This window comes from Babesia bigemina, assembly GCF_000981445.1.
Source record: "Babesia bigemina genome assembly Bbig001, chromosome : IV".
NCBI lineage: Eukaryota > Apicomplexa > Aconoidasida > Piroplasmida > Babesiidae > Babesia > Babesia bigemina.
In genome coordinates, this window is record NC_027219.1 from 742,865 (window position 1) to 766,212 (window position 23,348).

Here is a 23,348-nt window from a genome sequence, read left to right on the forward strand (position 1 = left end):
ACCATTGGTGGAATTCTTTTGTCCGCGAGCCTCCAACCCGTGGAAGACTTGTCTATGGGCTTTAACGCCTTATTAGTGACACGTTCAGTCGGTTGTGTTGCATTAGATAAGGTTTGGGTGAGCAGATGTCGCCGTACACACTCGGGTGGGTATACCGAAAAATTAGCGCCCGGCCGCCGGATCTATAAATTACTGCCCAGAATACGGGGTTACTCGCCGATATGAAGCCGCGCCTGGGTCAGGCAGCAGCCGAAAACGGGTATCCTACGCAAAAAAATCAGCCCCCCCAAACGTACGACGGGGTCGGGGGTGTATGCAGCACATTCACTTTTCACTTGATGTGATCGTTGCGTCAGTTAGAAGCCTAGCAGTATAATAACACCAAAACCCCCCTCGTTGGTGTCGTGGGTACCACGAGGACAGTACACACCGTTGCCTGTGGCCGTCGGTGGCTTACCTATCCACGCATTGGATTCCTGTGAATTCGGACACCAGGGACTCATGGCAGACTATATCTCGCCCCCCGTGGGTATGGCCCCGTTCCATGACGGGACGGAGCTCGGCCGTGTCCTTAGTAAAGCAAAATGGATCACCATGCTGAACACACTGGAGGCCGGTGGCCACGCGGAACAGCTGTTGATTCTGAGCGAGCTCTCGACTTACCTGAGCTACGCCACTGAGGATACGTTGCTTGGGTTTCCTGCGTGGAGCTACCTGAAGGTGCTGATGCACATGATTCAGCACCCTCGGGTGAAGTACGCTTCGATGAAGAAACGGAAGAATGCGAATAGGGCCGAGGATCTAACCTGCCTTGATCCCGATTTGCCCTTCTGCAAGATGATCGAGTCGCAGAGGAATCGTGCTCAGCGGCAGGAGGCGGAGCAGGCCGCGATGTTGGAGTCCTCAGATGACGAAGAAGAGTCTGATACGGGCGCCTTCACCCACCCCGACCTACCTCCGCACATCAACCTCCTCCCGCACGAGCTGAAGAATAGACCAACGATTCGCGATCGGGATGTGGATCTGATCTCTGAGGACATGGCCGTCAACAAATCCATCACTGCCGCCTCGTGTGTGAACATCATTCTGGACATCCTGCCTCACGCTGCGAGCTTCTTCATGTCGAACAGCGCCCAGCTGGATGCCCTGCAACGCCAGCTGGAGGACATAGAGTACATCGACTTGGCTGAGCGCATCCTGCTGATTTACGAGAAGCTGGTGAAGGAGATTCCTGTGACCGTGGTGAAAAGCGGAGCCCTCATCACGATGATGCGGTTCATCGACTTCTTCCCGCTGGACGTGCAAGTCGGCACGCTCACGGCGATCGTGCTGGCGGTGAAGCGCATCGAGCGAGGCGACAGCGTGCGCAACTTCTTGATCCCCCTCGTGCCCTACGCGACGCAGGCCCTACGGAACGGCAACAAGAAGATCGTGCAACTGGCGTGCTGCATGTGGAAGAGCATCATCAACACGATGCTTCGGGCTTCGTACAAGAACACGTCGCACTTGTCGGAGGTGATGGGCAGCATGGTGCGTTCAGTGGTTTCGTGTGACGCCGTGCGGGACATGTGTACTGTAGTGTTCAAGAGCTCCGGTAAGTTGAACCGCGAGAACGTGGAAGAGTGCATCTACTGTCTCGCGGTCGTGACCAACGAGTCCAACGAGTTGATGTCCCAGATAGCCACGATAGACGTGCTGCCGATTATGAGCCGCTGGCTCGGCAACAGCTGCGATAGCGTGGTGCTGCGCTTGGTGGATCTCGGCCTGGCGATGCTGGGCAGCTACCACAGCATAGACCCGCTCGTCATTGACTGCAACCAGCTCTACCACCGCGCGGACTACTACAGCGACTTTACGACGCACCTGCAGGCGGTTGCCGAGACTTACTCGATCCGAACCCTGGTCGACATCTTCGACAATACGGCGTCGCAGCAGCTGCGCAACCGGCTGCTGCTGATGATCCTGCGTCTGTTGGAGATGGCGTGCGAGGTGCCCATTTGCGTCGGCCACGTCATCGACGACCTGCCGCTGTTTAAGGTGCTCGACGCGGTGTGCTACACGCTGAGGTTCCAGAGCCAGGAGGAGCACAGCGAGGTGGCTGTGCACATCATTACGTGCCTGATGCGCCTTATGGAGCCCAGAAACATAGCCGACACCCTCGGACGATACGGCCTGTCGGCGTTGCTGAGGGTGCTTAAAAGGCCAGCGGTGCAGCACGAGGTGAGGTATATTATGGACTCGTTACCGCCTCCCCCGACGCACATAGTGACCAAGTCAGAGTTCGAAATGATAGCAGCGATCAAGGACAACAGCGTTGCGCTGACGCACCACGAGCTCTTGCAGTACGGTTTGATGGAAATGAATTACGCAAAGTTGGTGTCGCCCAAAGCGCTGCCCGAGCTGCTGGGCTCAGTCATCAAGGATGCAGGCCAATACTTCGCCCCGTCGGTAAATGAGGCTGGCATTAAGGCACTTTGGAGAGCCTTTGGCAGCGTTTTGGAAGCGCAGCCAGAGTTCAAGCCGCGTATCGTCAAAGACTTTGACAGTGACGATGAGACCACGGATGGCTCTCCTATGCAGATTGGTTGGTATGAGGAGGCCATGCAACCCGAGTCGAGTGAAACCTCCAGTTTAACCGCCTCCAGCGAGGCTTTGGCGATGCTCGATACCTGCAGTTTGACTGGCGGCTCCGTGAGCTTAAACCGCCATCCAGCGGGCGAAGGGGCTAACACTGGCGGCTCCACTTCAAGTGGAAGAGCCAATAACAGCGGTGTGGGCGCCTCAAGTTCTTCGAGTTCCAGGTCAAGGTCTTCAGGTAGACAGCTGTTGATCTCAACCACTCCGGGTTCGGAGATGGCCTTGGTGAGCGACCTCCCCGAATGCCGGGTAAGGCCTGAGGATATACGGACCTCTCCCTCACCAATCGAGATACGTAGGACTATGCTTGGTACGCCTGGGACGTATGATTCCATAGAAGTTGTGGAACATGTCCAAGTCACACCGTTGTACGATGATGATCAGCCGCAGCAGCAGCATCCGGCCGCGCCATCGCAACCCGTGGCCAACGAACCGACGCTTGGCGTTGCAGAAGACGGACACATGGTGCCTGTGCAAGATGCTCCCTCGGTCGTGGAAAACCCGGCTCCAACAGATGCTCCTACAGACGCTCCTACAGATGCCCCTCAGATCTCATCTGCCGAAACACCGTCCGCAGCGGCGCCCGAGCAGTCCCGCGAAAGTAGTATTCATGCAGAACTTAATGGGGTGATTGCGCAGATGCGTGAAGATGGATTGGGTATGGAGGACGTGCTCGACTCGGTTGAGATGCTGGCTCAGCATTACCAGGACAACCCGTTGCTTAACGCCAGAACAAGGGCCAACACCACTACGGCCTCCAGGACACGTTCCCGTCGGTCTGAGAGTAGGCCAAGGAAGAACTCGGACGATCGCACGAGAAGGAATGGGGATCAGCATAGAAAGATACTCGAAGAGCAGGCGCAGTTCCGCAACCGGTTGCGACACGCACTCAGCTTCATCACCTCGTACACCCGAAGCGATGCGTTGCCGTATCCGCTCAACTGCGTTACCCGCGAAGTGAAGCTCCAGATCAGCTGCATCGACACCGACGAGCTGTTAGTCGGTATAGCGCCCTTGTCAATACGCACGCCGTCGCTGGTGTCGGTGTCCAAGATTGAGACCTACGTGCTGACCTACCTGAACACCCATATTAAGGAGCCCCCCAAGGATCTTGTGCTGAGCCCCAATAAAAGGGCCAGGCTGTACACGGATGATGGCAGGTTTGGGGGATACTACCTGGGTGTCCAGCTGTACTACAAGGATCGCCCTCTGGCACCCAGCATGTGCCTCTACCAGGCGCTTATCATGCTGAACGGCGGCGAGAAAGGCGCCATCTGGGAGGAAATTAACGAACTGTCTTACACCGCCACGAGGCGAGTATGTGGTCCCACCTGGAGCCTGCTGCTTTCCGGGCGCCACAGCCCCCTGGTGGCGCAACTCTGCGAAGACCGCCATAGCCCGTTCGGGCTATTTTTGGGCTTATCCAGCTACGTCAACGGCGTGGGAAAGGCGGCCTTGCCTGAGATGATCAGGGTGCTCAAGGAGCGCTTGGTCTACGTCGATGGCAGAGAAGATGCAGTCGAAATGCGTGCGATTCTGAATGAGGTGATGAAGATTCGGCCGCCGGCCGATGCATCGTCCAGGTTTTCGTTGGACGCTGATGCTACCGAATCATTTAACGGAATGACAATATCGTCAGTTGACAAGAAGAGCAAACCAGTCAAGCATGCCGACATTAACACACCCGAGATGGACTACTACGTCGATTGCGTCGCTCAAGCTTTGGAGCGCATGGACGAGATCCTTAGCGGGAGGACGAGCGATGACGTGCTGATTGCCACGAGGTTGACGGCTGGAGAGGAATCCGAGCTTAGTGAGGACTCCCGCAACCAACTGCAGATGATGGTGGTGATCTACACGTTAATGACGGAATTGAGCCTGTTCCTTGACGAGGACCCGATACGTGTGCCATTCTCCAAGAGGATGACTTTCGGGATGCTGAACCTGCTGAGCAACGTTGGGGAGGCGTTGTGCTACCACACCCCGTCCTGGTTCGTCCAACTGATGCTCATCTGCCCGTACATGTTCTCGTTTGAAACACGCCGCATGATATTCGACGTGTTGGCTACTGGCCCCCACAGGTTGATGTCACAGTTCCAGACCCGCTTGTGCGCGCTTTTCGACACGGGCACTGTGTTCTCCAAGTATAGCGAGGCGCACACCGCGGACAGTCTCGATGAGATCCTCCGTCAGCGGTTGTTCACGCATAAAACCGTTAAACCATCGGCGCTCGTTGACATCGAAACCACATTGCGGCTGCCAAAGCTGAAGGCCTCGTGCTCCAGGCTCCATGTCGTGCGGGATGCCATGATAATCATGGATCAGGTGGCGCGCTCGGTGGCTGACCTCGACGCAGTGCCGCGCCTTGAGATCGAGTTCGACGGTGAGACCGGTACGGGCTCGGGTCCAGCTCAGGAATTCTACACCATGGTCATCGAATCCATTTTGGGGGCCGAGTCCAACGGCTGTTCGCCCGTGGAGGTGATCAACGGATACGTCTACCCCAAAGTTTACCATCCCCCCAGCGATTGGGTCGACGACTTTGACCTATCAGTGTTCAAGCGGGCCAGTAAGTGCACGATGAATGGCCGTGCGGCGGACGGCTACGGTCCGATCATAGAAGAGATGATGGATGACAACGTAACCACCAGGGTCTTCCGGTTGTTCAAGCTGCTTGGCCAGATGTGTGCCTCCGCCATGCTGGACAACAAACTTTTGGAGTTTAACTTGCACCCCTTGTTCTGGAAGCTCTGCCAGAACCCCTACTCTCCCAAGAACTGCTCTATGTACGCGTTGAGCGCCGTTGACCCGATGTTGGCTTGTTCGTTGACCAACCTGCTCACGTACGAAAATGTGGCTGACGCTGGGTTGTATTTCATGTACCAAGGTATTCCCCTGGTTGAAGGCGGTGAAAATGTGCTTGTTACCACCGAGAATGTGATAGATTACGTCCGTGGTGTCATTCGGGTGCGCCTGTACGACGGCATCCGGCTGGCCGTGTGGTCGTTCCGCATGGGTTTCGCCATGATGGTACCGGTGGACTCGCTGGCGCTGTTCACCCCTCTCGAGCTCGCCGATGAAATCTTCAGCACCGGCGATAATGACGCCTTCTGGACGCGTGATCATCTGCTGACGAACATTGTACCCGACCACGGGTACGAGTCTACGTCAGCGCCATACCAGACGCTGATCAACGTGCTCACGGAACTCTCGGAGGACGAGCGCCGCAAGTTCCTGCGCTTCTGCACGGGAGCGCCCACGCTACCCAAGGAAGGATTCGCGGGACTACGGTAAGTTTGCAACTGCGTGAGTGACTGCTTAGTTGTGGCGTGTCTATGTTGTACATTATTCCCGAAATGACCGGTGTGTGTGATTTGCTGCGATTGCGATATTTTGGTGGTAACGATTGTGCAGGCCCCTCATGCGAGTGGTGAAGAAATGCGACAGCTCCAACGATCTTCCTAGCGTCATGACATGCTCCAACTATCTCAAGCTTCCCGAGTACGAAGACCTCGACCTCGTGAAAACGAAGCTGCTCCAGGCCATTGCGGAGGGGCAGGGTTCATTCTACCTCTCCTGAACTGCCGTGCTGTGACACGAAGGTCTTATAAGCCTCAGACAGCTGTTTCAGGTACGCGGCATCCGCCTTAGAAGTGCTTTGCGCCCGCGCTTGCGGGTTCCGGATCCCCTCTAGCAAATGTTTCAGTCTCCTGCTCTCGTCCACCGTCGCCCCCCGGTCGTCCATGACGGCCTGTACCAGTCTTGCCACCTTTGGCCCTGTACATAATAATCTAATGCTAGGGAATACTCACTTCCGGAGGCGCTGAGCGCGCCTTTGAAATAGCGGTCCAGCAGTGCGACCACCGTGTTGAAGTGGTCTTGGTCGGTTACGGCGTTGCGGAGCTCGTCGTAGAGCTCCGTTTCCAAGATTATGTGCTCCCTAAGTGTCTCGTCGTCGGCTGGGTAACTCCCCCACCCTACAGGGTGTGCGTCCAGCGTGAACAGAAAAACGAACCCCGCAGGGGCGAAGTCGTCGCGCTCTCCATGTCGTCGGCTTGCGTCTCGGCGTCCGTCTGCATCGAGGCAGACGGGGGTAGCTGCGCTACCCCGAGCATAGCCTGGCCCATCGCCGAGCGGAAGACGTCCAGCTTCCGCGCGTCCTCCCCTGCTAGGCGTGTGCGACCCGGGCGGCCAACCTACCGTTCTGCGGCATGGGCATCATCAGCGGGGAGAACCCCGCCATCATGCCCATCGGCGGAGCGATCGGGACGGGCGGCACCATGGGAATGGGCGAAGAAGCGCCCGCCCACATCTTAGGCGAGGCTAGTGCCGCCTCGGCCGCCGCCGCGTTGTCGGCGACCATCGCGGGATCGCACGGCATGGCCCATGAGAACCCCGGGCGCCGCTTGACCATCTGTTCCATGTCACACTCGTCGTCAAGCCCAGACATGACGTCCCTGCCGCGCGTAAGTGACGCCATAGTGGTCGGCAGACAGCTCTGGTGTGTATGCCGTATAAGGCAGTATCTGCGGGGAACAGTGGGCAGCTAGATGCCTAAGGGTGTGGGAGTTAGGGACAGGACAAATTTGGAAAAAATCGCCGAACCTTTTCCTGTGACGCAGCGGAAGGCGGGGCAAGTCGCCTAGTTGGGCTCCGTCGCAACCGCCACAGCGCGACGCCACCGCTCACGACGTTAAATTCCGACCAAATATACCACGCAGATTTGTCGCAAATGACGCAGGAGATCGTTGTGCAGAGCGCCGACTCAGGTGCGGGCGCGTCACTAGACATGGCGCAGGGCGACACTGCGAAGGCCCCGGGCGGCCGGCTGGGCTGGCGATCGCGTTGTCGCGAGATGCAGGGGGTGTCTAGGCGCAAAAAGGCCGACAAGCAGGGCGCTGCCGGCGACCAGCCCAGGGAGCGCGTGTCCTACTCCGACGAGATAGCCAACAACCCGGAGTTCGAACGCTACTACCAAGACCAGCGCATCTGCCCGCCTGAGGAGTGGGAGGCGTTCATGGCCGCCTGCAGAAGGTCGATACCGATCTCGTTCAGGATTAACACCTCCGCCCACCTCTGGCGGCACACGATCCGCAGGCTGGCGGCGCTGAGCCGCACACATGACGACCTCTGCCTGACAGTCGGGCTGTCGTACACCCCGGAGGTGCCGGATCTCGACCCGGGCACGTCGCTCTGCTACCAGCTCAAGCCGGACAAGTCGTCGCTGCGCAAGAACGACAAGGTCACAGAGTTCCGCCGGTGCCTGATCGACGAGGACAACCGCGGCGCGGTGATGCGCCAGGAGCTCGTCAGCATGCTGCCCGTGATCTACCTGGACCCGCAGCCGCACGAGAACATCGTCGACCTCTGTGCTGCGCCGGGGATGAAGTTCCTGCAGATTCTGGACACCGTCAACACTGCGCTGCAGTACCGCGACAGGCAGCCCCCGTGCTCCAATCGCGGCGTGATCATCGGCAACGATGTGTGCCAGCACCGGGTGTCCACGCTGAGTCACCACATGAAAACCGTGAGCTGCCCCTCGGCGGCGGTGACCAACTTCGATGGTGGGTGGACACAACAGACCATACATACCTTCGCAGCCTCGCGCTTCCCCTACCTCCACGGCGCTAGCGGCGAGAAGCTGCTGTTCGACCGCGTGCTCGCGGACGTGCCGTGCAGCTGCGATGGCACCACCCGCAAGGCACCCGAGCTGTGGAGCACCTGGAAGGCGACCTCGGGGCTGCATATGCACCGGCTGCAGCTGTCGATCGTGAAACGGGCGTTGCAGCTGCTCAAGCCCGGCGGCGTCATGGTCTACTCGACGTGCTCGCTCAACCCGCTGGAGAACGAGGCCATTGCCAGCTACGTGGCGTCGGAGGGACGCCGTGAGCACGGCGTCGAGTTGCAGCCTCTGCAGCCGCTTCCTAACTTCAAAGTGTCGCCAGGACTCACCGAGTGGCTGGTGCCCAACCCCGACGGCGGCTATTTCAAGTCGTACGACGAGGTCCCAGCGCCACTGAGGCCCCGGGTGTACGCCAGCATGTTCAGGTCACCCGAGTGGGGGGAGGAGCAGGCTAGGTGTGTGATGCGCGTTCTGCCACACCAAAACGACACCGGCGGCTTCTTCCTCTTCAAGGTGCGTAAGGCGCACAGCGCAATGCCAGCCAACCACGGAGAACGTCCGCAGGAGATCAGGCCCATCAACGTAGTGATGCCGCAACCGCGGCCCTCGGTCGCGCTCAAGCGCGGCGCCAAACTGCTCCACGACTACGTGCGCCACTGCGACGTCTTTCCAGACATGTTCGACACCATCTGCCGCTTCTATGGTATCGACGGGGATAAGCGCACGGCGTTCGGGCGCGTGCTGGTCACCAAGCGCTACTGCCAGAAAAATTGCTTCCTCGTGGGCGCCGTGGATTCAGCTGCGCTGTTCCAGAAACGTAAAAGCCAGAAGGCGCAACAGCGTGAAGGCGCCAGCAGCACCCGCGCGGAATCGCCGGTCGCCAGCGGTGAGCTGCAAGACGTCCAAGAGGCCAACGCGGGCCAACCTGAGGCATTAGATGCCGTAAAGGACGAACACGAAGAAACCAAGAGTGAAGCGGGGTCCGAATCCGTTGACAATGCGGAAGACGCTGCCCAAGCGGCAACGAACACGGATAACAAGTGCTGGGAGCCGTGCCGCTACGCCCAGCTGGGCACCCGGGTCCTCGCGAAGATGACCTCGAAGGCGACGTTGGACTCGCCGTGTGAGATGCGGATATCGCAGGAGGGCTGTTTGGCCGTGCTGGAGTTTATTAGCCGCCGCGTGGCCTTCGCGAACGCCGCCTTCTGCGCCGATTTCAAGGAGAGCATGCCCGTCCAGGAGCTGCTGAAACACGAGCAGCTCGGCAACATACAGGGCCTCGACTCGTGCCGACAGTCGGGAAAGCTGGAGAGCGGAGGGTGTGTCGTGATCATTGTGCCCGCCTGGGGCCGGGCCCGCATCCCTGCCAGTGGAGTGTCGGTCACGCTGGCCGACGGAGTCGTGGTAAACCGCCACAAGACGCCGGATGCCGAGACGGCAGCCACGGACGACCGCCAGACGGCGGCGTCGGTTTCGGACATCATGGACGTCATACCGCTGTCGTGCATCATCTCCGACATGGGCACGCTGCTGGCGTACGCCTCGCCGCAGGTGCTTAAGCTGCTGCAGTCGGTGGCCAGCGAAACGAACGAGAACAATTAATCTACAATGTCACTGGCGGCTTTACGCGTCTACATGTTCATATACTGCGACTCGCGGTTGAACTCCTCCACGTGCTTCTTGATGTCCTCGAAAATGGAGTACAGCCGCACCTTGTGACCGGGCAGCCACTGCGCCTCGGAGTAAGCCTCGATCTCGCCGAGCGAGTCCCTGTTGAGGGTGAGGATGGTGTCGAGCGTGTCGAATCCGGCGTTGGTGAAGTGGCAGGCCACCTGGACGGGCAGGTGGAAGTAGTTGAAGAACTGCAGCACCTTCAAGCGGTTGGCCTCGAGCTCGGGGTCTGGATGCATGTGTAGCGTTGCGACAATCGGCGGCAGCAGTGCAGCGGTGTTGGTGGTACAGGCACAATTACAAGACAGACTAAAATAGACACTCACTGGCAGATCAATAGACACTCACGGGTAGAGCGATAGACACTCACTGGCAGATCAATAGACACTCACTGGCAGATCAATAGACACTCACTGGCAGATCACATCGACGGTTACACCGCTCAGCAAATGCAACCGGGAATTCACCACGACAACAGTCGCGTGCCAACCATAAGCACGTGAACATACATGTATACACAGCGACGCAGGAGACATCCGAGTGTTACACAGAGCGCCGTGAAACACCTCCGCTGCACATGGAGCACGGGAGACAATCTCACATTTCAAGCGCATACACACATTAGAACATAGGTAATAGACGTGCGTAACGGTCTACGAAACCCACATGCACTTCAGCAAGATTCTCACACAGCATTGCAAGGCATGGCGGCGCCAAGATCATGGAGCGGAGAGAGGCCGTATTAAGTCACACATTAGACATGCATCGGTACACCTTAACACACGCATTCTATGCAGCTGCGAAATGAGGCTTACCGGATTTCCAGAGCTTCGAGAAGCCGTGCAGGTGGTCCGGGTAATGCTCGCAGAGGAAGTCTACGACGAACTTGATGATGTTCTTCGGCTGCTTTTTAGCAATCGCCTGCGTGCGATCAGCGGCGTGCGGGGCGCGCTCACCTCGTTGATGTGCTCGAAGATATCCTCCACAAGTTGGTTGTCCAGCGGCTCGGCCTCGGGGCGCGCAGGCTGCGGTTTGCGCAACTCCGATATAGCCTGGCGCACCAGCGAGTTCACGTCATCCTGTATCTCCAACATCTGGCACTCTACCATTTTCAACGATATTGACCGTGAAATGCCAATGTTGTCTGGTTACGGTGGAGGTCAGTGTGTGGGGAAGCGAACGCCTGCAATTTCGCGATGCAGCGGTTATATCTACATTACTCCCAGTTTTCGCGCATATCGGCTAACAAGTGCACGTATGCAGCCAGATGTGTGACCTGTGTCTGCTCACGGGCGGCCGCTGCAAGTGCGTCGGCGCGGTACGCGGTGTACATCTCGTTACAGATTTCCTGCGCCCACTTGCAGCCGCCGTTGGCGGCCGTGGCCACCTCGTAGTGCACTTGAAGACGCTTTAAGACCTCAACAACCGGCCGCAGAGCGCCCCTCACCACGATACACGCGTAGCGCCACAGCAGAGCCTTCACCGGTAGCGGAATCGAACCTCCGTCCGCGGCCTCCACGAACTCCCAAATCTGTCGAATGTGGTTCACGAACGCGGCGTAGAGCTCCGAAATCTCACTGCTCTGCCGCGTGTAGCCAACGTGCCTGCTGTGCAGCGCCTGCAGGATGCCCTCGGTGGGAATCTTCTTGTTGAGCAGCGAGAGCATGCACAGCGGGTAGACGTACGCGCGAAGCTCCGCGACCACGCCAAAGCGGCTCGTGTAGTGCGCATCGGCTACCTCGGCGCAGCGCACGAGGGTCACGTCGACCTTTCTGTGCAGCAGCTCCAGCAGGGTGGCCACCGATTCCACGGCGTTCACACGGCGCGCCAAGATGGAAATAGAGCTCGCGCCGTCGCTTGGCGAGCCATCGACGGTCTCGATGTGCTGGTGGTGCAATACGAAGGCGCCTAGCTTCGGCATGCTGCGCTGGTCCTGGGGGACGCCGCAGCTGCGGATGCTCTGCAGCAGCAGCCAGTCGAATGCCGACAGCAGCCGCTGCAGGTGTGCGTGCGCGCGCAACGGTTGCAGAGCGAGGACCCGATGCAGCTCCGGCAGTTGCGACCACAGAGTAAATGACGACGCCGTGAACACGCAGCCGAAGTCTCGGTAAACGGCTGCCAGCTCGTCCTCACTCCGAACGTGGCCCTGATCCCGATCTGACTGGGGATTATCCATCGAAGAAACAGACTCGTGCGATGCTGGTGAACGCAACGGTTTCTTTGCATCCGCCGATGAGGCGCCGTGAGCATGGTCCGGATGCTGGGTCGAGTGGCGCAACGCATGGCTTGCCGTTGTGGACGGGGGGCATTGAGCAGCGCTTTCCGTTGGAACGTAGGCGCATTCCAGCCTCTTAATATTCTCGCGTGTACGTGTATCTGATGCGCCTACGCTCCCAGCCGACGCGCGATTGCGACGTTCGAAATTCCCTCCGCCGACATTGCTGGTGTCGAACTTACCGTGCAGACCTGCTGGTGGCTGCGGGTGACGATTGGATACGCGGCCCTTGGAATCCTCATAACGCTCGGAAGTGTTGTGACGCGTGTTTGCCGATGTAGATGACGATTCCGCATCGCCGCCGACGCTTTCCGACCCGCCCCTGCGATGTGACCACCCGGTGGTGGCGGGGTGCGCGGTCCCCGACTGCCAAGACGTTATGTTCACACCCAGGAAGGCGCTGCTGGGCGTCCAGCCGTTGTAAGGGTTCAGCGGGCATAGCCGTATCCCGGCAGTGTGCCGCGAGGACTGCCGCACACGTTTGGTGAGCATGTAGTGCAGCGCGAAGACATCGTACCGCTCACCGGCGTCAGTAGCTGGCGACATGAGCCTTTGCAGCGAGTCTCCCGACACGCACATCCTGAGCTTTTCCATCGTGGCGCTGTAGAAGTGCTCCACGTACGGCGTCAGGATGCGGTCGTGGATGGCATCCTCCAAGGCCTCCAGGTACCCCAGCGCGTCCCTGCTGCTGCAGCTGAATTCGTCCTTCGGCACCGCCTCCAGAGCGGACTGCCCGTGGACGCGCAATACCTCGCGTACGCCGCCCATTTCCGGCGGTGAGGTGGCCGCAACGGTGGCAACATCGTCCTCCACTGCACACGTCGACTCGGAGTTGTCAGACTCCTCGGCCGCACCCAGCGAACCGCCGGCCGGCGCAATGCATTCCGTATGCGCCGTCACGAAGAAGCGCAGCAGTAGCGCCACTTTCAAATAGTCGCTGCGGTCCCTCGCAGCTGCGATATTAAATTCGTTGATGATGGCGACCAGCAGGCTGCAGGCGTAGGCGGGAAGAGAGGCGAAGTCGCGACGGATGTGCGCAAGCACGCGTTCACGATAGCTGGCGACGCCATTTTCATCGAGCTCGGAGATGTAGCCGTATATGGGCTCCAGCATGGCACTGAATGGCTTCGGGATCGCACCGTCCTGCGCCGACTGGTGATCCAGCGACGCCGCGGCAGATTCGAAGAACGTGGTAAACTCGCCAAGCACCTTGCACACCATCAGCAGGATCATGTTTGGCCCCAGCTTCCGTGCGCAGTGAGCCAGGTGGGACACGGAGCAACTGGGAGCTGTTGCGCCCCCAGGCGACGTGAACCCGGCTTCGGCACCGCGACCCGCCCACGGCTCGGGAGACGCGGCGTCGGAGTTGAGATAGCGCTGCATGGTGATGAGTGCGATGCCGAAAATCTGCCTGCGATGCCCCGCCAATACGCGGGCGGCCGCCGTCTCGGTGTCGAGCCCTAGCAGGTGGAACAGCCGTAAGCTCGAGTGGAAATCCAGGCCCGACTCCACCTTCCAGGCACAGTTCCTCACCAAACTCTGCAGACGGCTCGTAAAATAGTCCGTAGACGACCGTAGCAGCACGAGCCGTGCAGTTTCGGGGTTGCTGGTCCGCAGTCTGTCGATGGTGTCCACCGCCACCGCCGCCGCCAGGATGCGGTGCCGGATGCATGCCCCGTGGCAACTCACGATATCGCGATATAGCCCGACCCCCCTCACCTGTAGGAGCATCGCATGGCATCGTCGGACCTTCGCCAAATGCGACGCGGTGCGTGACAGTGAGGCCGCGTTGCGCAGGCTTGAGCGGGAGTAGGCGTCGAACGATTCCCGCAGACGCGGCACGTAGGACTCGCATATGTTCCGCATCGCCTCGGCTTGCGTGGCGCGTACGCAGGCCTCCATCAGGTCCCTGTGGCGCGATTGGGTTACCTCGGCCAGATGCTTGTCCAGGGCGGCAGCCGCGGAGGTCAGGGCATGGATCCGGTGCCTCAAGGCAGGCCAGGGATCCCCGTCGGGGAGCGCATCGAGCTCCCGCGTGACCAGGAGAGCCTCCAGAGCTGCTGATGATGCGGACGCTTGGTCTCCAGGCGATGGGCGAAAAACTCCATCCGGCCTGTCTACTCCCAGATGCTTGCAGAGCGCTTCCACGGTACACTGGTCAGTGGCACTGACGAATTCCAGGACGATATCGCGCACCGCGCCGTGTAGGTGCCCTGTCTGCGGCCTGTCCAGCGGCGAACGCGCGGCGCCGCGGTCATCGCCGCTGACGTGCATGGTCGGATCGGCCGTCATCAGAGGAGCGTCGACATGAGACCGGCGCTCCCCGAGCTGCCTGCGCTCTACCAAGCCCACATGCTAACACATCCGTGTAGACGTTCCGTACACACAAGATTTGCATGTCTTTGTTGCGGATATGGGCGCGGGGTCATCACAGTCGGCGGATGATGTCGCGCCGCCCGCCCGTACACATCACCGGCCGCGACTACGCAGTACAAGCGGCAATAGCTCCAGCGCGAAAACAACCCAAGTGGCAACCAAGATGGCTATGGAAAGTTACAAGGACAATTTGATGAGACTCTGTCTCGACAGGGGCGCACTAATGTACGGCGACTTCACCCTCAACAGCGGCCTCAAATCGGATGTCTTCTTCAACTCCGGCGTGCTGAGCGACGCGGAGTCGTTTTCAGCGCTCGTTGAGGTGCAGGTCCAGCTGCTGATCGACCAGAAGCTCGACTTCGACGTGCTGATTGGGCTCCCTTACAAGGTAGGTACCACACCGTTGAGTTCAAGAGCCATGCTGAGCATCTCAGCGCAGCCGCGTGTCCACGGACTGCGCGTATACTGAGCTGTCTATCGCTGTCGGAGCGGCCTGAGAGCGTGGCGGCGACAGCGGTCCCGCGCAATGTCGAGTGGCTTGCGAGCTGCAGCCCGGCCTTCCTGAGCATCGGCAGCTGTCACCCTCGAGACCTGATATAAACACGCGCAGGGCATCTCTATGGCCGCCGCCATCGCCATGAAGTACTGGGAGCGCACCGGGAAGCGCGTCAGCTTCGGCTACCACCGCAAGGAGCCGAAGGACCACGGAGAGGGCTCGCTGTTCGTCGGCGCCCCCAGCGCCTTCGCGCCCGGCACCAGGGTCGTCGTCATCGACGACGTGCTGACCACGGGCAAGGCGCTGTTCAAGGGGATCGACCTCGTCCAGCCGCTGGGAGTCAACGTGGTCGGAGTGGTGGTCATACTCAACCGCGAACCCACGCATGGAAGTGAGTAAAGCATCTACAAATTACACGATGTTCAGCTGTTGCGCAGGCGCTCGCCACGCGCGGAATACCCGTGCTGTGCGAGGCGTTCACGCTCAACGAACTGCGATCGTACGCGCAGAAGCGCAACTAAGGTTACCTCCCATTTAGGAGCTTGCACAGCCAGTTCACTTTTTCGCGGCACTCTGGCACAGACGGCTCATTCTCCGTCTCCAGTTGCTCCAGGCGCTCCATTATCTTGTTCATGAGCGTGGAGTTCACGAGGTGCACCGACAGGTCGGCGCCGAACGCAGTCACAAGGTCGCCCGCGAGCGCCACGGCCAGGCGGTAGTTGCACGACGAGTAGTAATGCTGCGGCGTGTCCACCACCTGCTGCACGAACTGCAGAATGCTACTCACGTAACCGCGCAACGCGTTTAATTGGTTAGCACCCTTCTGCCCGTATAAGATCCCGGTGAACGACAACAGCGCGCCCTCGCGCAGGTCGGTGATGTACCATATCCACTCCTCGTTCTCCACGGGGCCCATCTCGAACGAAATGCTCGCAGCTTGCAACAGCAGGTTCATCGACGGCTCCAGGTACGCCGCGAACGCGGGACCAGCCACAATCGCGATGTCGCCGAGCGCGGTCACGATCGGCGGCTTCAGCTTCTGCGGCGTGTTGAAGTCGGCCAACGCGCTCAGAAGGATGTCCATCATCTGAGGCACGTACGGCCGCATGCTGCTGTCCATGACGCGCGACATGTCGCTGATCAGCTCGACGCACGCCTTGCAGGAGTCGACCATGTCGGGACGCCGGAGCCCCGCCAGCACAATATCCATGAGCTGCGGGAGGTGGGGCTGGAACTCCTCGCTGCCCACACGGTTTATCAGCGCGCTCACAGTGAGCAGGGCGTCCTCACTCAGGTCTTCCTGCAGAATCGTGTAGAGGTTGCGCCACAGGTTCTGCGTGCTGGGCACGAACTCGACGTGGGTCAGCAGCACCTGCACCACGCCGCAGATGGTCTCCTGCCGCGAGCGCGTCTCGGAGGTCTGGTCCTCAGATGACACTGACTGCGATAGCATCCGTTCGAAGTGCTCCAGCATGCCGCCCAGCTGCTTCCGGCATCGGACGCTCACATTGGAGATGAAGTTGCACAGGCTGCTGTGGGCCGACGAGAACAGGTTTTTCTCCATGGCGTCATCCATGCTGGCCCTGCGGACCAGCGCGTCGCACACCTTGGGGAAGATGGCGTCGATCAGGTCACGGTTGCCCGAGGCGCGGACCGCGTTCTCCGCCAGCTCGTGCAGGAACCAGCACACGTTGGCGGCGACGCGCGCCGGCTTGAACAACGCCCGCATTATCTTCGACAGGTTGCTGTTTGAGTCGTCCAGGTGGCCCAGGTAGGGCAAAATCACCTGGCAGTGGAAGCTCGCGATACGCCCAATCGTCCACGCGGCCGTGTCCTGCACTGCGATCGAGGGGTCGTCCATCACGTCGCAGAGCCGGTCGAACGAGTCGCGGACCAGCATCTGCAGCGTCTCGGCGTCGGGGCCCTCCATTATGTAGCCGTACGCGAGCACAGCCGCCTCGCGGTGGTTCCACTTCTGGTGGTTGAAGTTGTCGTTGATGAACTGCAGCACCGACGGCACGATGTCGTTACGCACCGTCTGCGAGCACAGCGAAAGGCACACGCCGGCGGCCATAGGCAGCGTCCAGGTGTCGCTGTCGAAGTCCTCGTACTCGTGCAGCGTCATGGTATGTAAAATCTTGGGCAGCAGGTACGAGATCACCTGCTGGATGATGTGCTGGTTGGCATCGGGGTTCTCGAACTCGAGCTGGATCTCAGTTTCACAAATGGTGTTCCAGAACTCGAACGCGGGAATCGCAATCTCGTCGACGCAAGTGTCGATCGCCTGCCACAACAGCGGCACTATGAACTGCAGGCATGGGCCAATGAGCTCGTAGTAGTCGGTGATGAGCTGCACCAGGCAGTCGTTTGCCGCCGCGCGCACATCGGGGCCGTTACCCGGCGCGCTGTTGTAACAAATAGCACGCACGATGGCGTCGCGCTCGCTCGGGATGGCCATGTTGCTGCCGACGAACGGCAGGATGTGCTGCATACAAGTCATCACTGTCTTGCGGCTGCGATCGTCGGCCATGCACGCGCCCTTCACGATCGACGTCAGCAGTCGATCGCACTCAGATTTCGAGAGGAACGCGGTGCCGTGGCTGTAGTATACCGAAGACAGGTCCTCGATCAGGTACTGCACGCACTTTAGCGAACTGCGACACGCCTCAACGTCGTTCGAGTCCATCATGCCGATGATGATGTCGAAAAACTCTGGCCAACCCTGACGACGCAGCTCCAGCTCGGCGATGCGCGAGATCACGTAGCACGCCGCCAGCACCGACTGGCTCTCGCCGCCCGATTTCATGACGTTGAGCAGCTGGACCTTTATGTAGCGCAACGAGTCCTCGGGGACTTGCAGCAGGACGTTCGCGTTAGGGTCGCTCGACTTGGGGTCGCGCTCGAAGCAGTTCTTCAGCAGCACACCCGCCAACTGACGTATGTCGCTGTTCACATGGGCGTTCGCGATCACGTCGCACAAGGCACGCACGAACTCCGGCAGCTGGTGCTTGCGCATCTCGCCCAGCTGGCGCTGAGCCTCGGCGAAAGTGGCCGAGGTCGGAGTCAGGCACGTGGCCAGGATGTTCAGCAGGTTGCTTTCCATCTTGGCGCCTGGTTTTGCGATAAAGAAGGCGGCGCGCACTTGAGCGTGCCCGAGACGGTCAAAACGGCCGCTCGGCCCTCACAGCCGGCAGCTGGCACGAGGTGGGCAAGCGCCTCGGCCGTGAATGCGTGCTCACGTAATTTGGGTCGCCGGCGCTGCAGCGCGCCACCTCACCGTCCGGTGCGGCACCGGACGTCCTCAGCAACCGATCGCGCTAAAAGCTACCCAGCCACTGCGGAGGTGCGTAACTGATCGACGGTAATTTAAAATATCCGGCTGCCAGATCGCCTGCGCTGAGATTAGCTTACCGGCGCGGGAAGTGTCTGGGTCACATGTGTAGGCCCGTTGCTGCGGCGGACGGGGGTGCCGCTTACACGTAAAAACTGCAAATACCACGTTTAACAGCCGACGCCAACCGCGGCTACAAACCGTGAGGATAGTTATAGACAGATGGTCGTATACGCCCGGAACTGTGGGGAGCAACGTCAACATTTCACAGAATCTGGATCGCAATCGCGTCGGTCGCATCCAGCACGAAACACTGAAGCGGTTAAACTGCCGGATGCGCGCACAAGTGCATCGCATAACGCGAGAATGGACGGAACGGGCTAAATCCACAGCAGCGGGAAGGGTGCGCGCCAAAACGCAGTAAACGTCCGATCGCCGACACGAAGCCTAGCTCACGCAGTTCATTTCGCACGTAGCAAAACATGACGGCCATTTCTAGTTGCGTGGATGTTGTGGAACGTATAGCTCTTGTGTGTACACGGACAGCAGCGACTGCAGCCTGTTGAGCCAATCAGCTTATTTCTGAACCGAAAACAGCATTCCAGGGTGGCATTTTATTGATGCGGGTGTAAACTGTAGCTATCCCTCGAAATCGACGCTGCGATGCCTGCGAGTCATCCAATTCAGAGTCACATATTTGTAACGACCAAGACAGCGGACAGTCGGTGTCGCCACGGGCACGGAACGCGTCGTACTAATACCCGCAGCAAATAACCGGCGTCCAGCTGATGCCGGCCAAAACACGCTTCACACATACACTGACGCCTCCCCACCGGCCGGCGATGCGGCGTGCCGCCAGCACGACTACCCAGCGCGTGACTGATAATACGCAATTAACAACTCAGCGATGTCTACGGCGCCGGGGTAGGTCGACTCAACCGTCAGCAACATCGCCCAGGCTCGCGTTTGCCAACCTCACGCTCCTCCTCGACGTGCCGCAGTTGCCGGCGATATTCGCCGCAAACTGCTACCACAACTACCGCACGTACGCCAGGGAGCTCAAGCTGGTGCTCTCAGGAGCGGAGGACCTCGTGTACCCCTTCAACAGGAGTGAGTTGCCAGCCGATGAGCGTCACAGCCGCCTGCAGTCAACGTCCAGGACAGATACACCAACAAAATGGGCAGACCCAGGAAGTACAGTTCGGGTAAGCGCTCGCAAAACTGGCGATTTGCATCTGTGTACAGGACCGTGCCCGCTGGGAAAGCCGTATTAGGAGCGGAGCGGTTAAACAACGGCCGCGACAACGGACCGGGTGACCGCCGCGACCTGAGGCAACACGCCCCCGCCGCGCTCCGACGAGCGGTGGAGACCGCGCGGAAATGCAGACACACTCTAATAATATCTGATAGAACATTGACGCGAATGTGATTGAAATGATAAAAAAATCACGCCTTGGCGTTGCAAGACGCGTAGCTACAGTCGCCCTCGAATGAGAGCATCATGTAGCGGACAGTGAGCTTTGTCACAAGGGCAAGAGCGCGCGCATCTTTGGCACTCGCAAACACATCGCGGAACACGCCGAACGGCTGGGAAAGCGCAATCTCCCCGTAGCGCGACTCGCCTTCCGAAACCTTCACCTCATCCGCCGGACGCATGCGTTCGGACGCGGCGCGCAGGTCATCGAACCAGCACGATTGCCACGCCATTGTGTACGGAAGCGAAAACACTTTGGAAGGCTCGCAGGAGAAGCACTCGTCAGTCGTGGACACAGATTCCAGGTCGGACGACGACGAAAAAACAGAAGCCGACGGCTCAACATCGCCCTCGCTTTTCGGAAGGCTCTTGAATGGGAACACATCATCGGCAGAGTTAAGCAACTTTTGCAACGTATCGACGCTGAAGACAGAACTCGCGTCGATGCTAGACAAGGCGGACGCAGCGGGCACTGCCACCACGGGCATCTGCTGCCAGTCGTCATCGTTCTGCAGGTGACATGAGCGATACAGCAGCAAAACACACCAGACTGTGCATGCGGGCGCTTAGAATGGATATGATGCGGTTGAAGGCCTGAAGGGGGTAACGGTAGAGCACGACTCGCGTATCGCAGTTGCACGGGTGGTACGCCTGGCAGCTAATGCACACAGTGCAGTTGCAATGCAAGCACATCAGACAGCCTGATACGCGTCAGCAAATGCTTGGTGCACAATCACTCACTTCCAAACGTCGGCGTGTCGCACAGGTCGCAGTCCCTCATCGACACGTAGGACAGCAACATGCACCCGCGAAGGAAGCTGTCGTCGTCATCACTCCACAGCATTTTGAGCGCTTCGACATAAGACTCGGCATCAAACTCTGAAAGCGATGGCAGCATTTAGACCCAACGGTTAGCTTACCCTGCAGGCAGGCCTCGTCCATAAACTTCTGCACGTCGAAGACGTCAGGACAATCCAAATGCAAATACATCTGCAACATGGGGTACAGGATGCTGCTTCGCAGCGTGAATTCTGCGCGAGGTGAAACGAACGTGACGGGGGCAAACGCACCCTGGGATACCAAGAGCGAAAGGGAGTGTATCATTCGCGCTAGGTCCGCAGTGCCGAAGTCGCGGTAGTTGCAGACGCCGCTCATCACTAACGAGTAAAACGATACGCACGTCTTCCTGATAAACTTGTAGTTCACCAACGACTCGTAGCCCATCGTCAGCCAGCTCACAGGAGCGATGTTGCACGCCTCGTTGCCGTTGTAGCCCGTATTCAGACCGCTGTGATACGCGCGCGGCCACGCAAACACGAACTCGTTCTCCCGCTGCACGACGCGGTACACCGGGATGCGGTTTGCGATCAGCACATCCGGCGGAACCTGGATACGAAGGCTGTACAGCGCGAACTCCTCGCTCTCGTGGGCCGAATAGTCCTTCAGCAGCGTCTCCAAGCGAGTAGCCTTCCGACCAGGCACTACGTACCACACCTGGCGAGCATCAGGGCCAAAAGCAGCGCTACACTAACCTTGGGTGCGCCAAAGTGGTGGTAGTTCACCGCGCCGAAGTAGTTGTCCTCCGTGTGCCAGCAAAACGACGTCAGGCACATTCCTGCGCGACGTGTGGAATAAAAGCCGCGTTAAACTCACCAATGTAGAACCACGGGCTGTTCACGCCGGGGATCACTCGGTCGAAGTAACGCAGCAGAGAGCCGGGGCACTTGGGCAAGTTGCGCATGTTCCACACGTCGGTCTCGGCGGCCGTACCTCTAACATCGACCATCGCATCCTTGAACTCTCGCGAGTACACGTTCAAATCGGTGGCGTATTTAACCACCAGTGAGCCGCTCCCTTTCTTCACCAAGGCCCAGTACATGTGCTCGACCTGTTCCACACTCGGGTCCTCGCAGCCGAACAGCTCATTCTTCAAGCTCGTGTCCTCAGCTTTCATGCGCTCGCAGTCCCAGCTATAGCTGGGGTGGGAGAACCCCTGCAATGTGGATTGTGAGGCCGCAAGCGACGAGGTACCTTCCCATTGCAGAGATTCTCAATGCGCTGCTCACGAACCTTGAACTTCACCCTGTCCGTGTCCAGAGGACACGTGCCGCGCCACCCGTCGACAGGCACCACCTTTATCGCGCCATACCGCTCCCCTGTGCGCAATATAACGGTGCGGTGCCGCCAACGTACCCAAGCGGGAGTACTTGTGCCAAAGCTTCACGGGGTCGCGGAACTCCTCAGCATTGGCATAGATCGTCGGCACGTTGACAAACGACGCGTAGTCCATGTGCAACTCCTGGGTCTCCTGGCACAAAAATTAATCCGCAGGGCGCCAAAACATACCAATCGGCTCCGCTTTATGGCAGCCATCGTGTCGCGGTCGGCGCGAGCCTCATGGACAACGTTGAAGTAGGAAGGTCGCCTCGTCGTTCGGGTACTGCGACGGCACGCCTGACCATCACTTCCACTGACATTATCGGCCCCGCAATTGGCTCTTTTCCGCGTGTACTCGGGTTCGAAGCTCGAATCCGACACGGAAGATTTACGTGAGAGCGCCTCCCTCGCCGACACCATCTTATCCGTTTACTTCCGCACAGCTCACACCGGTTGTACTCCCGTACAATTCACTGCAACGTAGGAACCGCAGGGACGCGCCGGCGACTCCGAAGGCAAGCCTCCTGCAGGCAATGTCGATGAGTGTTTTCTAGAATCATACACCTGGATCTGACCATCAGTCAAACCATGTGTAAACGACAGGACTACCAGCAGCCAATTTCTCTGCCAAATACGTCATGTAAATGCGTGCCAAAATGCATAGAAGCAACTAGGGCAGCCCGACGTATCTCAGGGAGCGCCAAATCGGATCCGCCCACGGCGCTGAAAAAACACAGGACCAGCAGCAGTAGTCGAATTTTTACATCGCGAGCATGGATATACCGCATGGAAGATAGTTTCGAGCAACTTCAGTCCCTAATTCCAACCGAAGGCCAACACACCGTCGACACACGCTGGCAAAGCGGACGTCGATAACCTGCCAGAAGTCGCCTGAACATGCGCCGCAGCACAAATCCAGTTTACTAGATATGATTGAGGCCTCAACAACGTCGCTGCATACTGCTGATAGACATGTTAACCTTTTCATGTACCTCAAGGATTCCACAAAAACGAAAAGTCAAAGACCATCAAAGCAAAATTTAATCGGCACATAATAAATGCACGCGTATTGCGCCGGATCCCAAATTTTAACGAGTACATCACCCCTCACTGCAACGGGGTAGCTTCAACCGACGCCAGCAACTCTGGGCGACGAAGCAGCGGATCGCCGAAAAGGTGATTTATGCGCCTGATGATAGCGTTTTTCGTGTGCGCAATACGCTAGTGTTGAGGTGATAATCGTGGAGGAATATTTGTGAGGGTGCGCAAGGGAAGAAGCGCTGTGGCAAACGCATATTCTGGAGGCAT

The 23,348-nt window shown here is 58.9% G+C and overlaps 9 protein-coding genes across 9 annotated transcripts; 5 read left to right on the forward strand and 4 right to left on the reverse strand.

The window, feature by feature from the left end:
* Positions 1-501: 501 nt before the first annotated feature.
* BBBOND_0403410 (ubiquitin transferase, HECT domain containing protein, putative) lies at positions 502-6,217 on the forward strand (the record flags this gene model as incomplete). Its single annotated transcript, XM_012914585.1, has 2 exons — positions 502-5,927; positions 6,052-6,217. The coding sequence occupies 2 exons, from the start codon at positions 502-504 to the stop codon at positions 6,215-6,217; spliced, it is 5,592 nt and encodes a 1,863-aa protein (XP_012770039.1).
* A 631-nt stretch (positions 6,218-6,848) lies between these two features.
* Positions 6,849-7,187, forward strand: BBBOND_0403420 (hypothetical protein; the record flags this gene model as incomplete). The annotated part of the gene is made up of 1 exon (XM_012914586.1): positions 6,849-7,187. The coding sequence occupies one exon, from the start codon at positions 6,849-6,851 to the stop codon at positions 7,185-7,187; it is 339 nt and encodes a 112-aa protein (XP_012770040.1).
* Positions 7,188-7,369: 182 nt separating this feature from the next.
* On the forward strand, positions 7,370-9,862 carry BBBOND_0403430 (proliferating-cell nucleolar protein, putative; the record flags this gene model as incomplete). Its single annotated transcript, XM_012914587.1, has 1 exon — positions 7,370-9,862. The coding sequence occupies one exon, from the start codon at positions 7,370-7,372 to the stop codon at positions 9,860-9,862; it is 2,493 nt and encodes an 830-aa protein (XP_012770041.1).
* Positions 9,863-9,891: 29 nt separating this feature from the next.
* On the reverse strand, positions 9,892-11,040 carry BBBOND_0403440 (hypothetical protein, conserved; the record flags this gene model as incomplete). Its single annotated transcript, XM_012914588.1, has 3 exons — positions 9,892-10,160; positions 10,747-10,852; positions 10,888-11,040. 3 exons carry the CDS (start codon positions 11,038-11,040, stop codon positions 9,892-9,894), a joined length of 528 nt encoding a protein of 175 aa, XP_012770042.1.
* A 107-nt stretch (positions 11,041-11,147) lies between these two features.
* Positions 11,148-14,480, reverse strand: BBBOND_0403450 (hypothetical protein, conserved; the record flags this gene model as incomplete). Its single annotated transcript, XM_012914589.1, has 1 exon — positions 11,148-14,480. One exon carries the CDS (start codon positions 14,478-14,480, stop codon positions 11,148-11,150), a length of 3,333 nt encoding a protein of 1,110 aa, XP_012770043.1.
* Positions 14,481-14,745: 265 nt separating this feature from the next.
* Positions 14,746-15,599, forward strand: BBBOND_0403460 (orotate phosphoribosyltransferase, putative; the record flags this gene model as incomplete). Its single annotated transcript, XM_012914590.1, has 4 exons — positions 14,746-14,970; positions 15,072-15,110; positions 15,193-15,469; positions 15,505-15,599. The coding sequence occupies 4 exons, from the start codon at positions 14,746-14,748 to the stop codon at positions 15,597-15,599; spliced, it is 636 nt and encodes a 211-aa protein (XP_012770044.1).
* Positions 15,600-15,601: 2 nt separating this feature from the next.
* BBBOND_0403470 (importin beta subunit, putative) lies at positions 15,602-18,181 on the reverse strand (the record flags this gene model as incomplete). The annotated part of the gene is made up of 1 exon (XM_012914591.1): positions 15,602-18,181. The coding sequence occupies one exon, from the start codon at positions 18,179-18,181 to the stop codon at positions 15,602-15,604; it is 2,580 nt and encodes an 859-aa protein (XP_012770045.1).
* A 1,135-nt stretch (positions 18,182-19,316) lies between these two features.
* Positions 19,317-19,683, forward strand: BBBOND_0403480 (hypothetical protein; the record flags this gene model as incomplete). Its single annotated transcript, XM_012914592.1, has 4 exons — positions 19,317-19,333; positions 19,368-19,519; positions 19,558-19,614; positions 19,655-19,683. 4 exons carry the CDS (start codon positions 19,317-19,319, stop codon positions 19,681-19,683), a joined length of 255 nt encoding a protein of 84 aa, XP_012770046.1.
* A 172-nt stretch (positions 19,684-19,855) lies between these two features.
* BBBOND_0403490 (jmjC transcription factor, putative) lies at positions 19,856-22,460 on the reverse strand (the record flags this gene model as incomplete). The annotated part of the gene is made up of 10 exons (XM_012914593.1): positions 19,856-20,392; positions 20,430-20,584; positions 20,625-20,762; positions 20,804-20,914; positions 20,954-21,350; positions 21,416-21,498; positions 21,537-21,876; positions 21,915-22,039; positions 22,077-22,191; positions 22,230-22,460. 10 exons carry the CDS (start codon positions 22,458-22,460, stop codon positions 19,856-19,858), a joined length of 2,232 nt encoding a protein of 743 aa, XP_012770047.1.
* Positions 22,461-23,348: the final 888 nt, after the last annotated feature.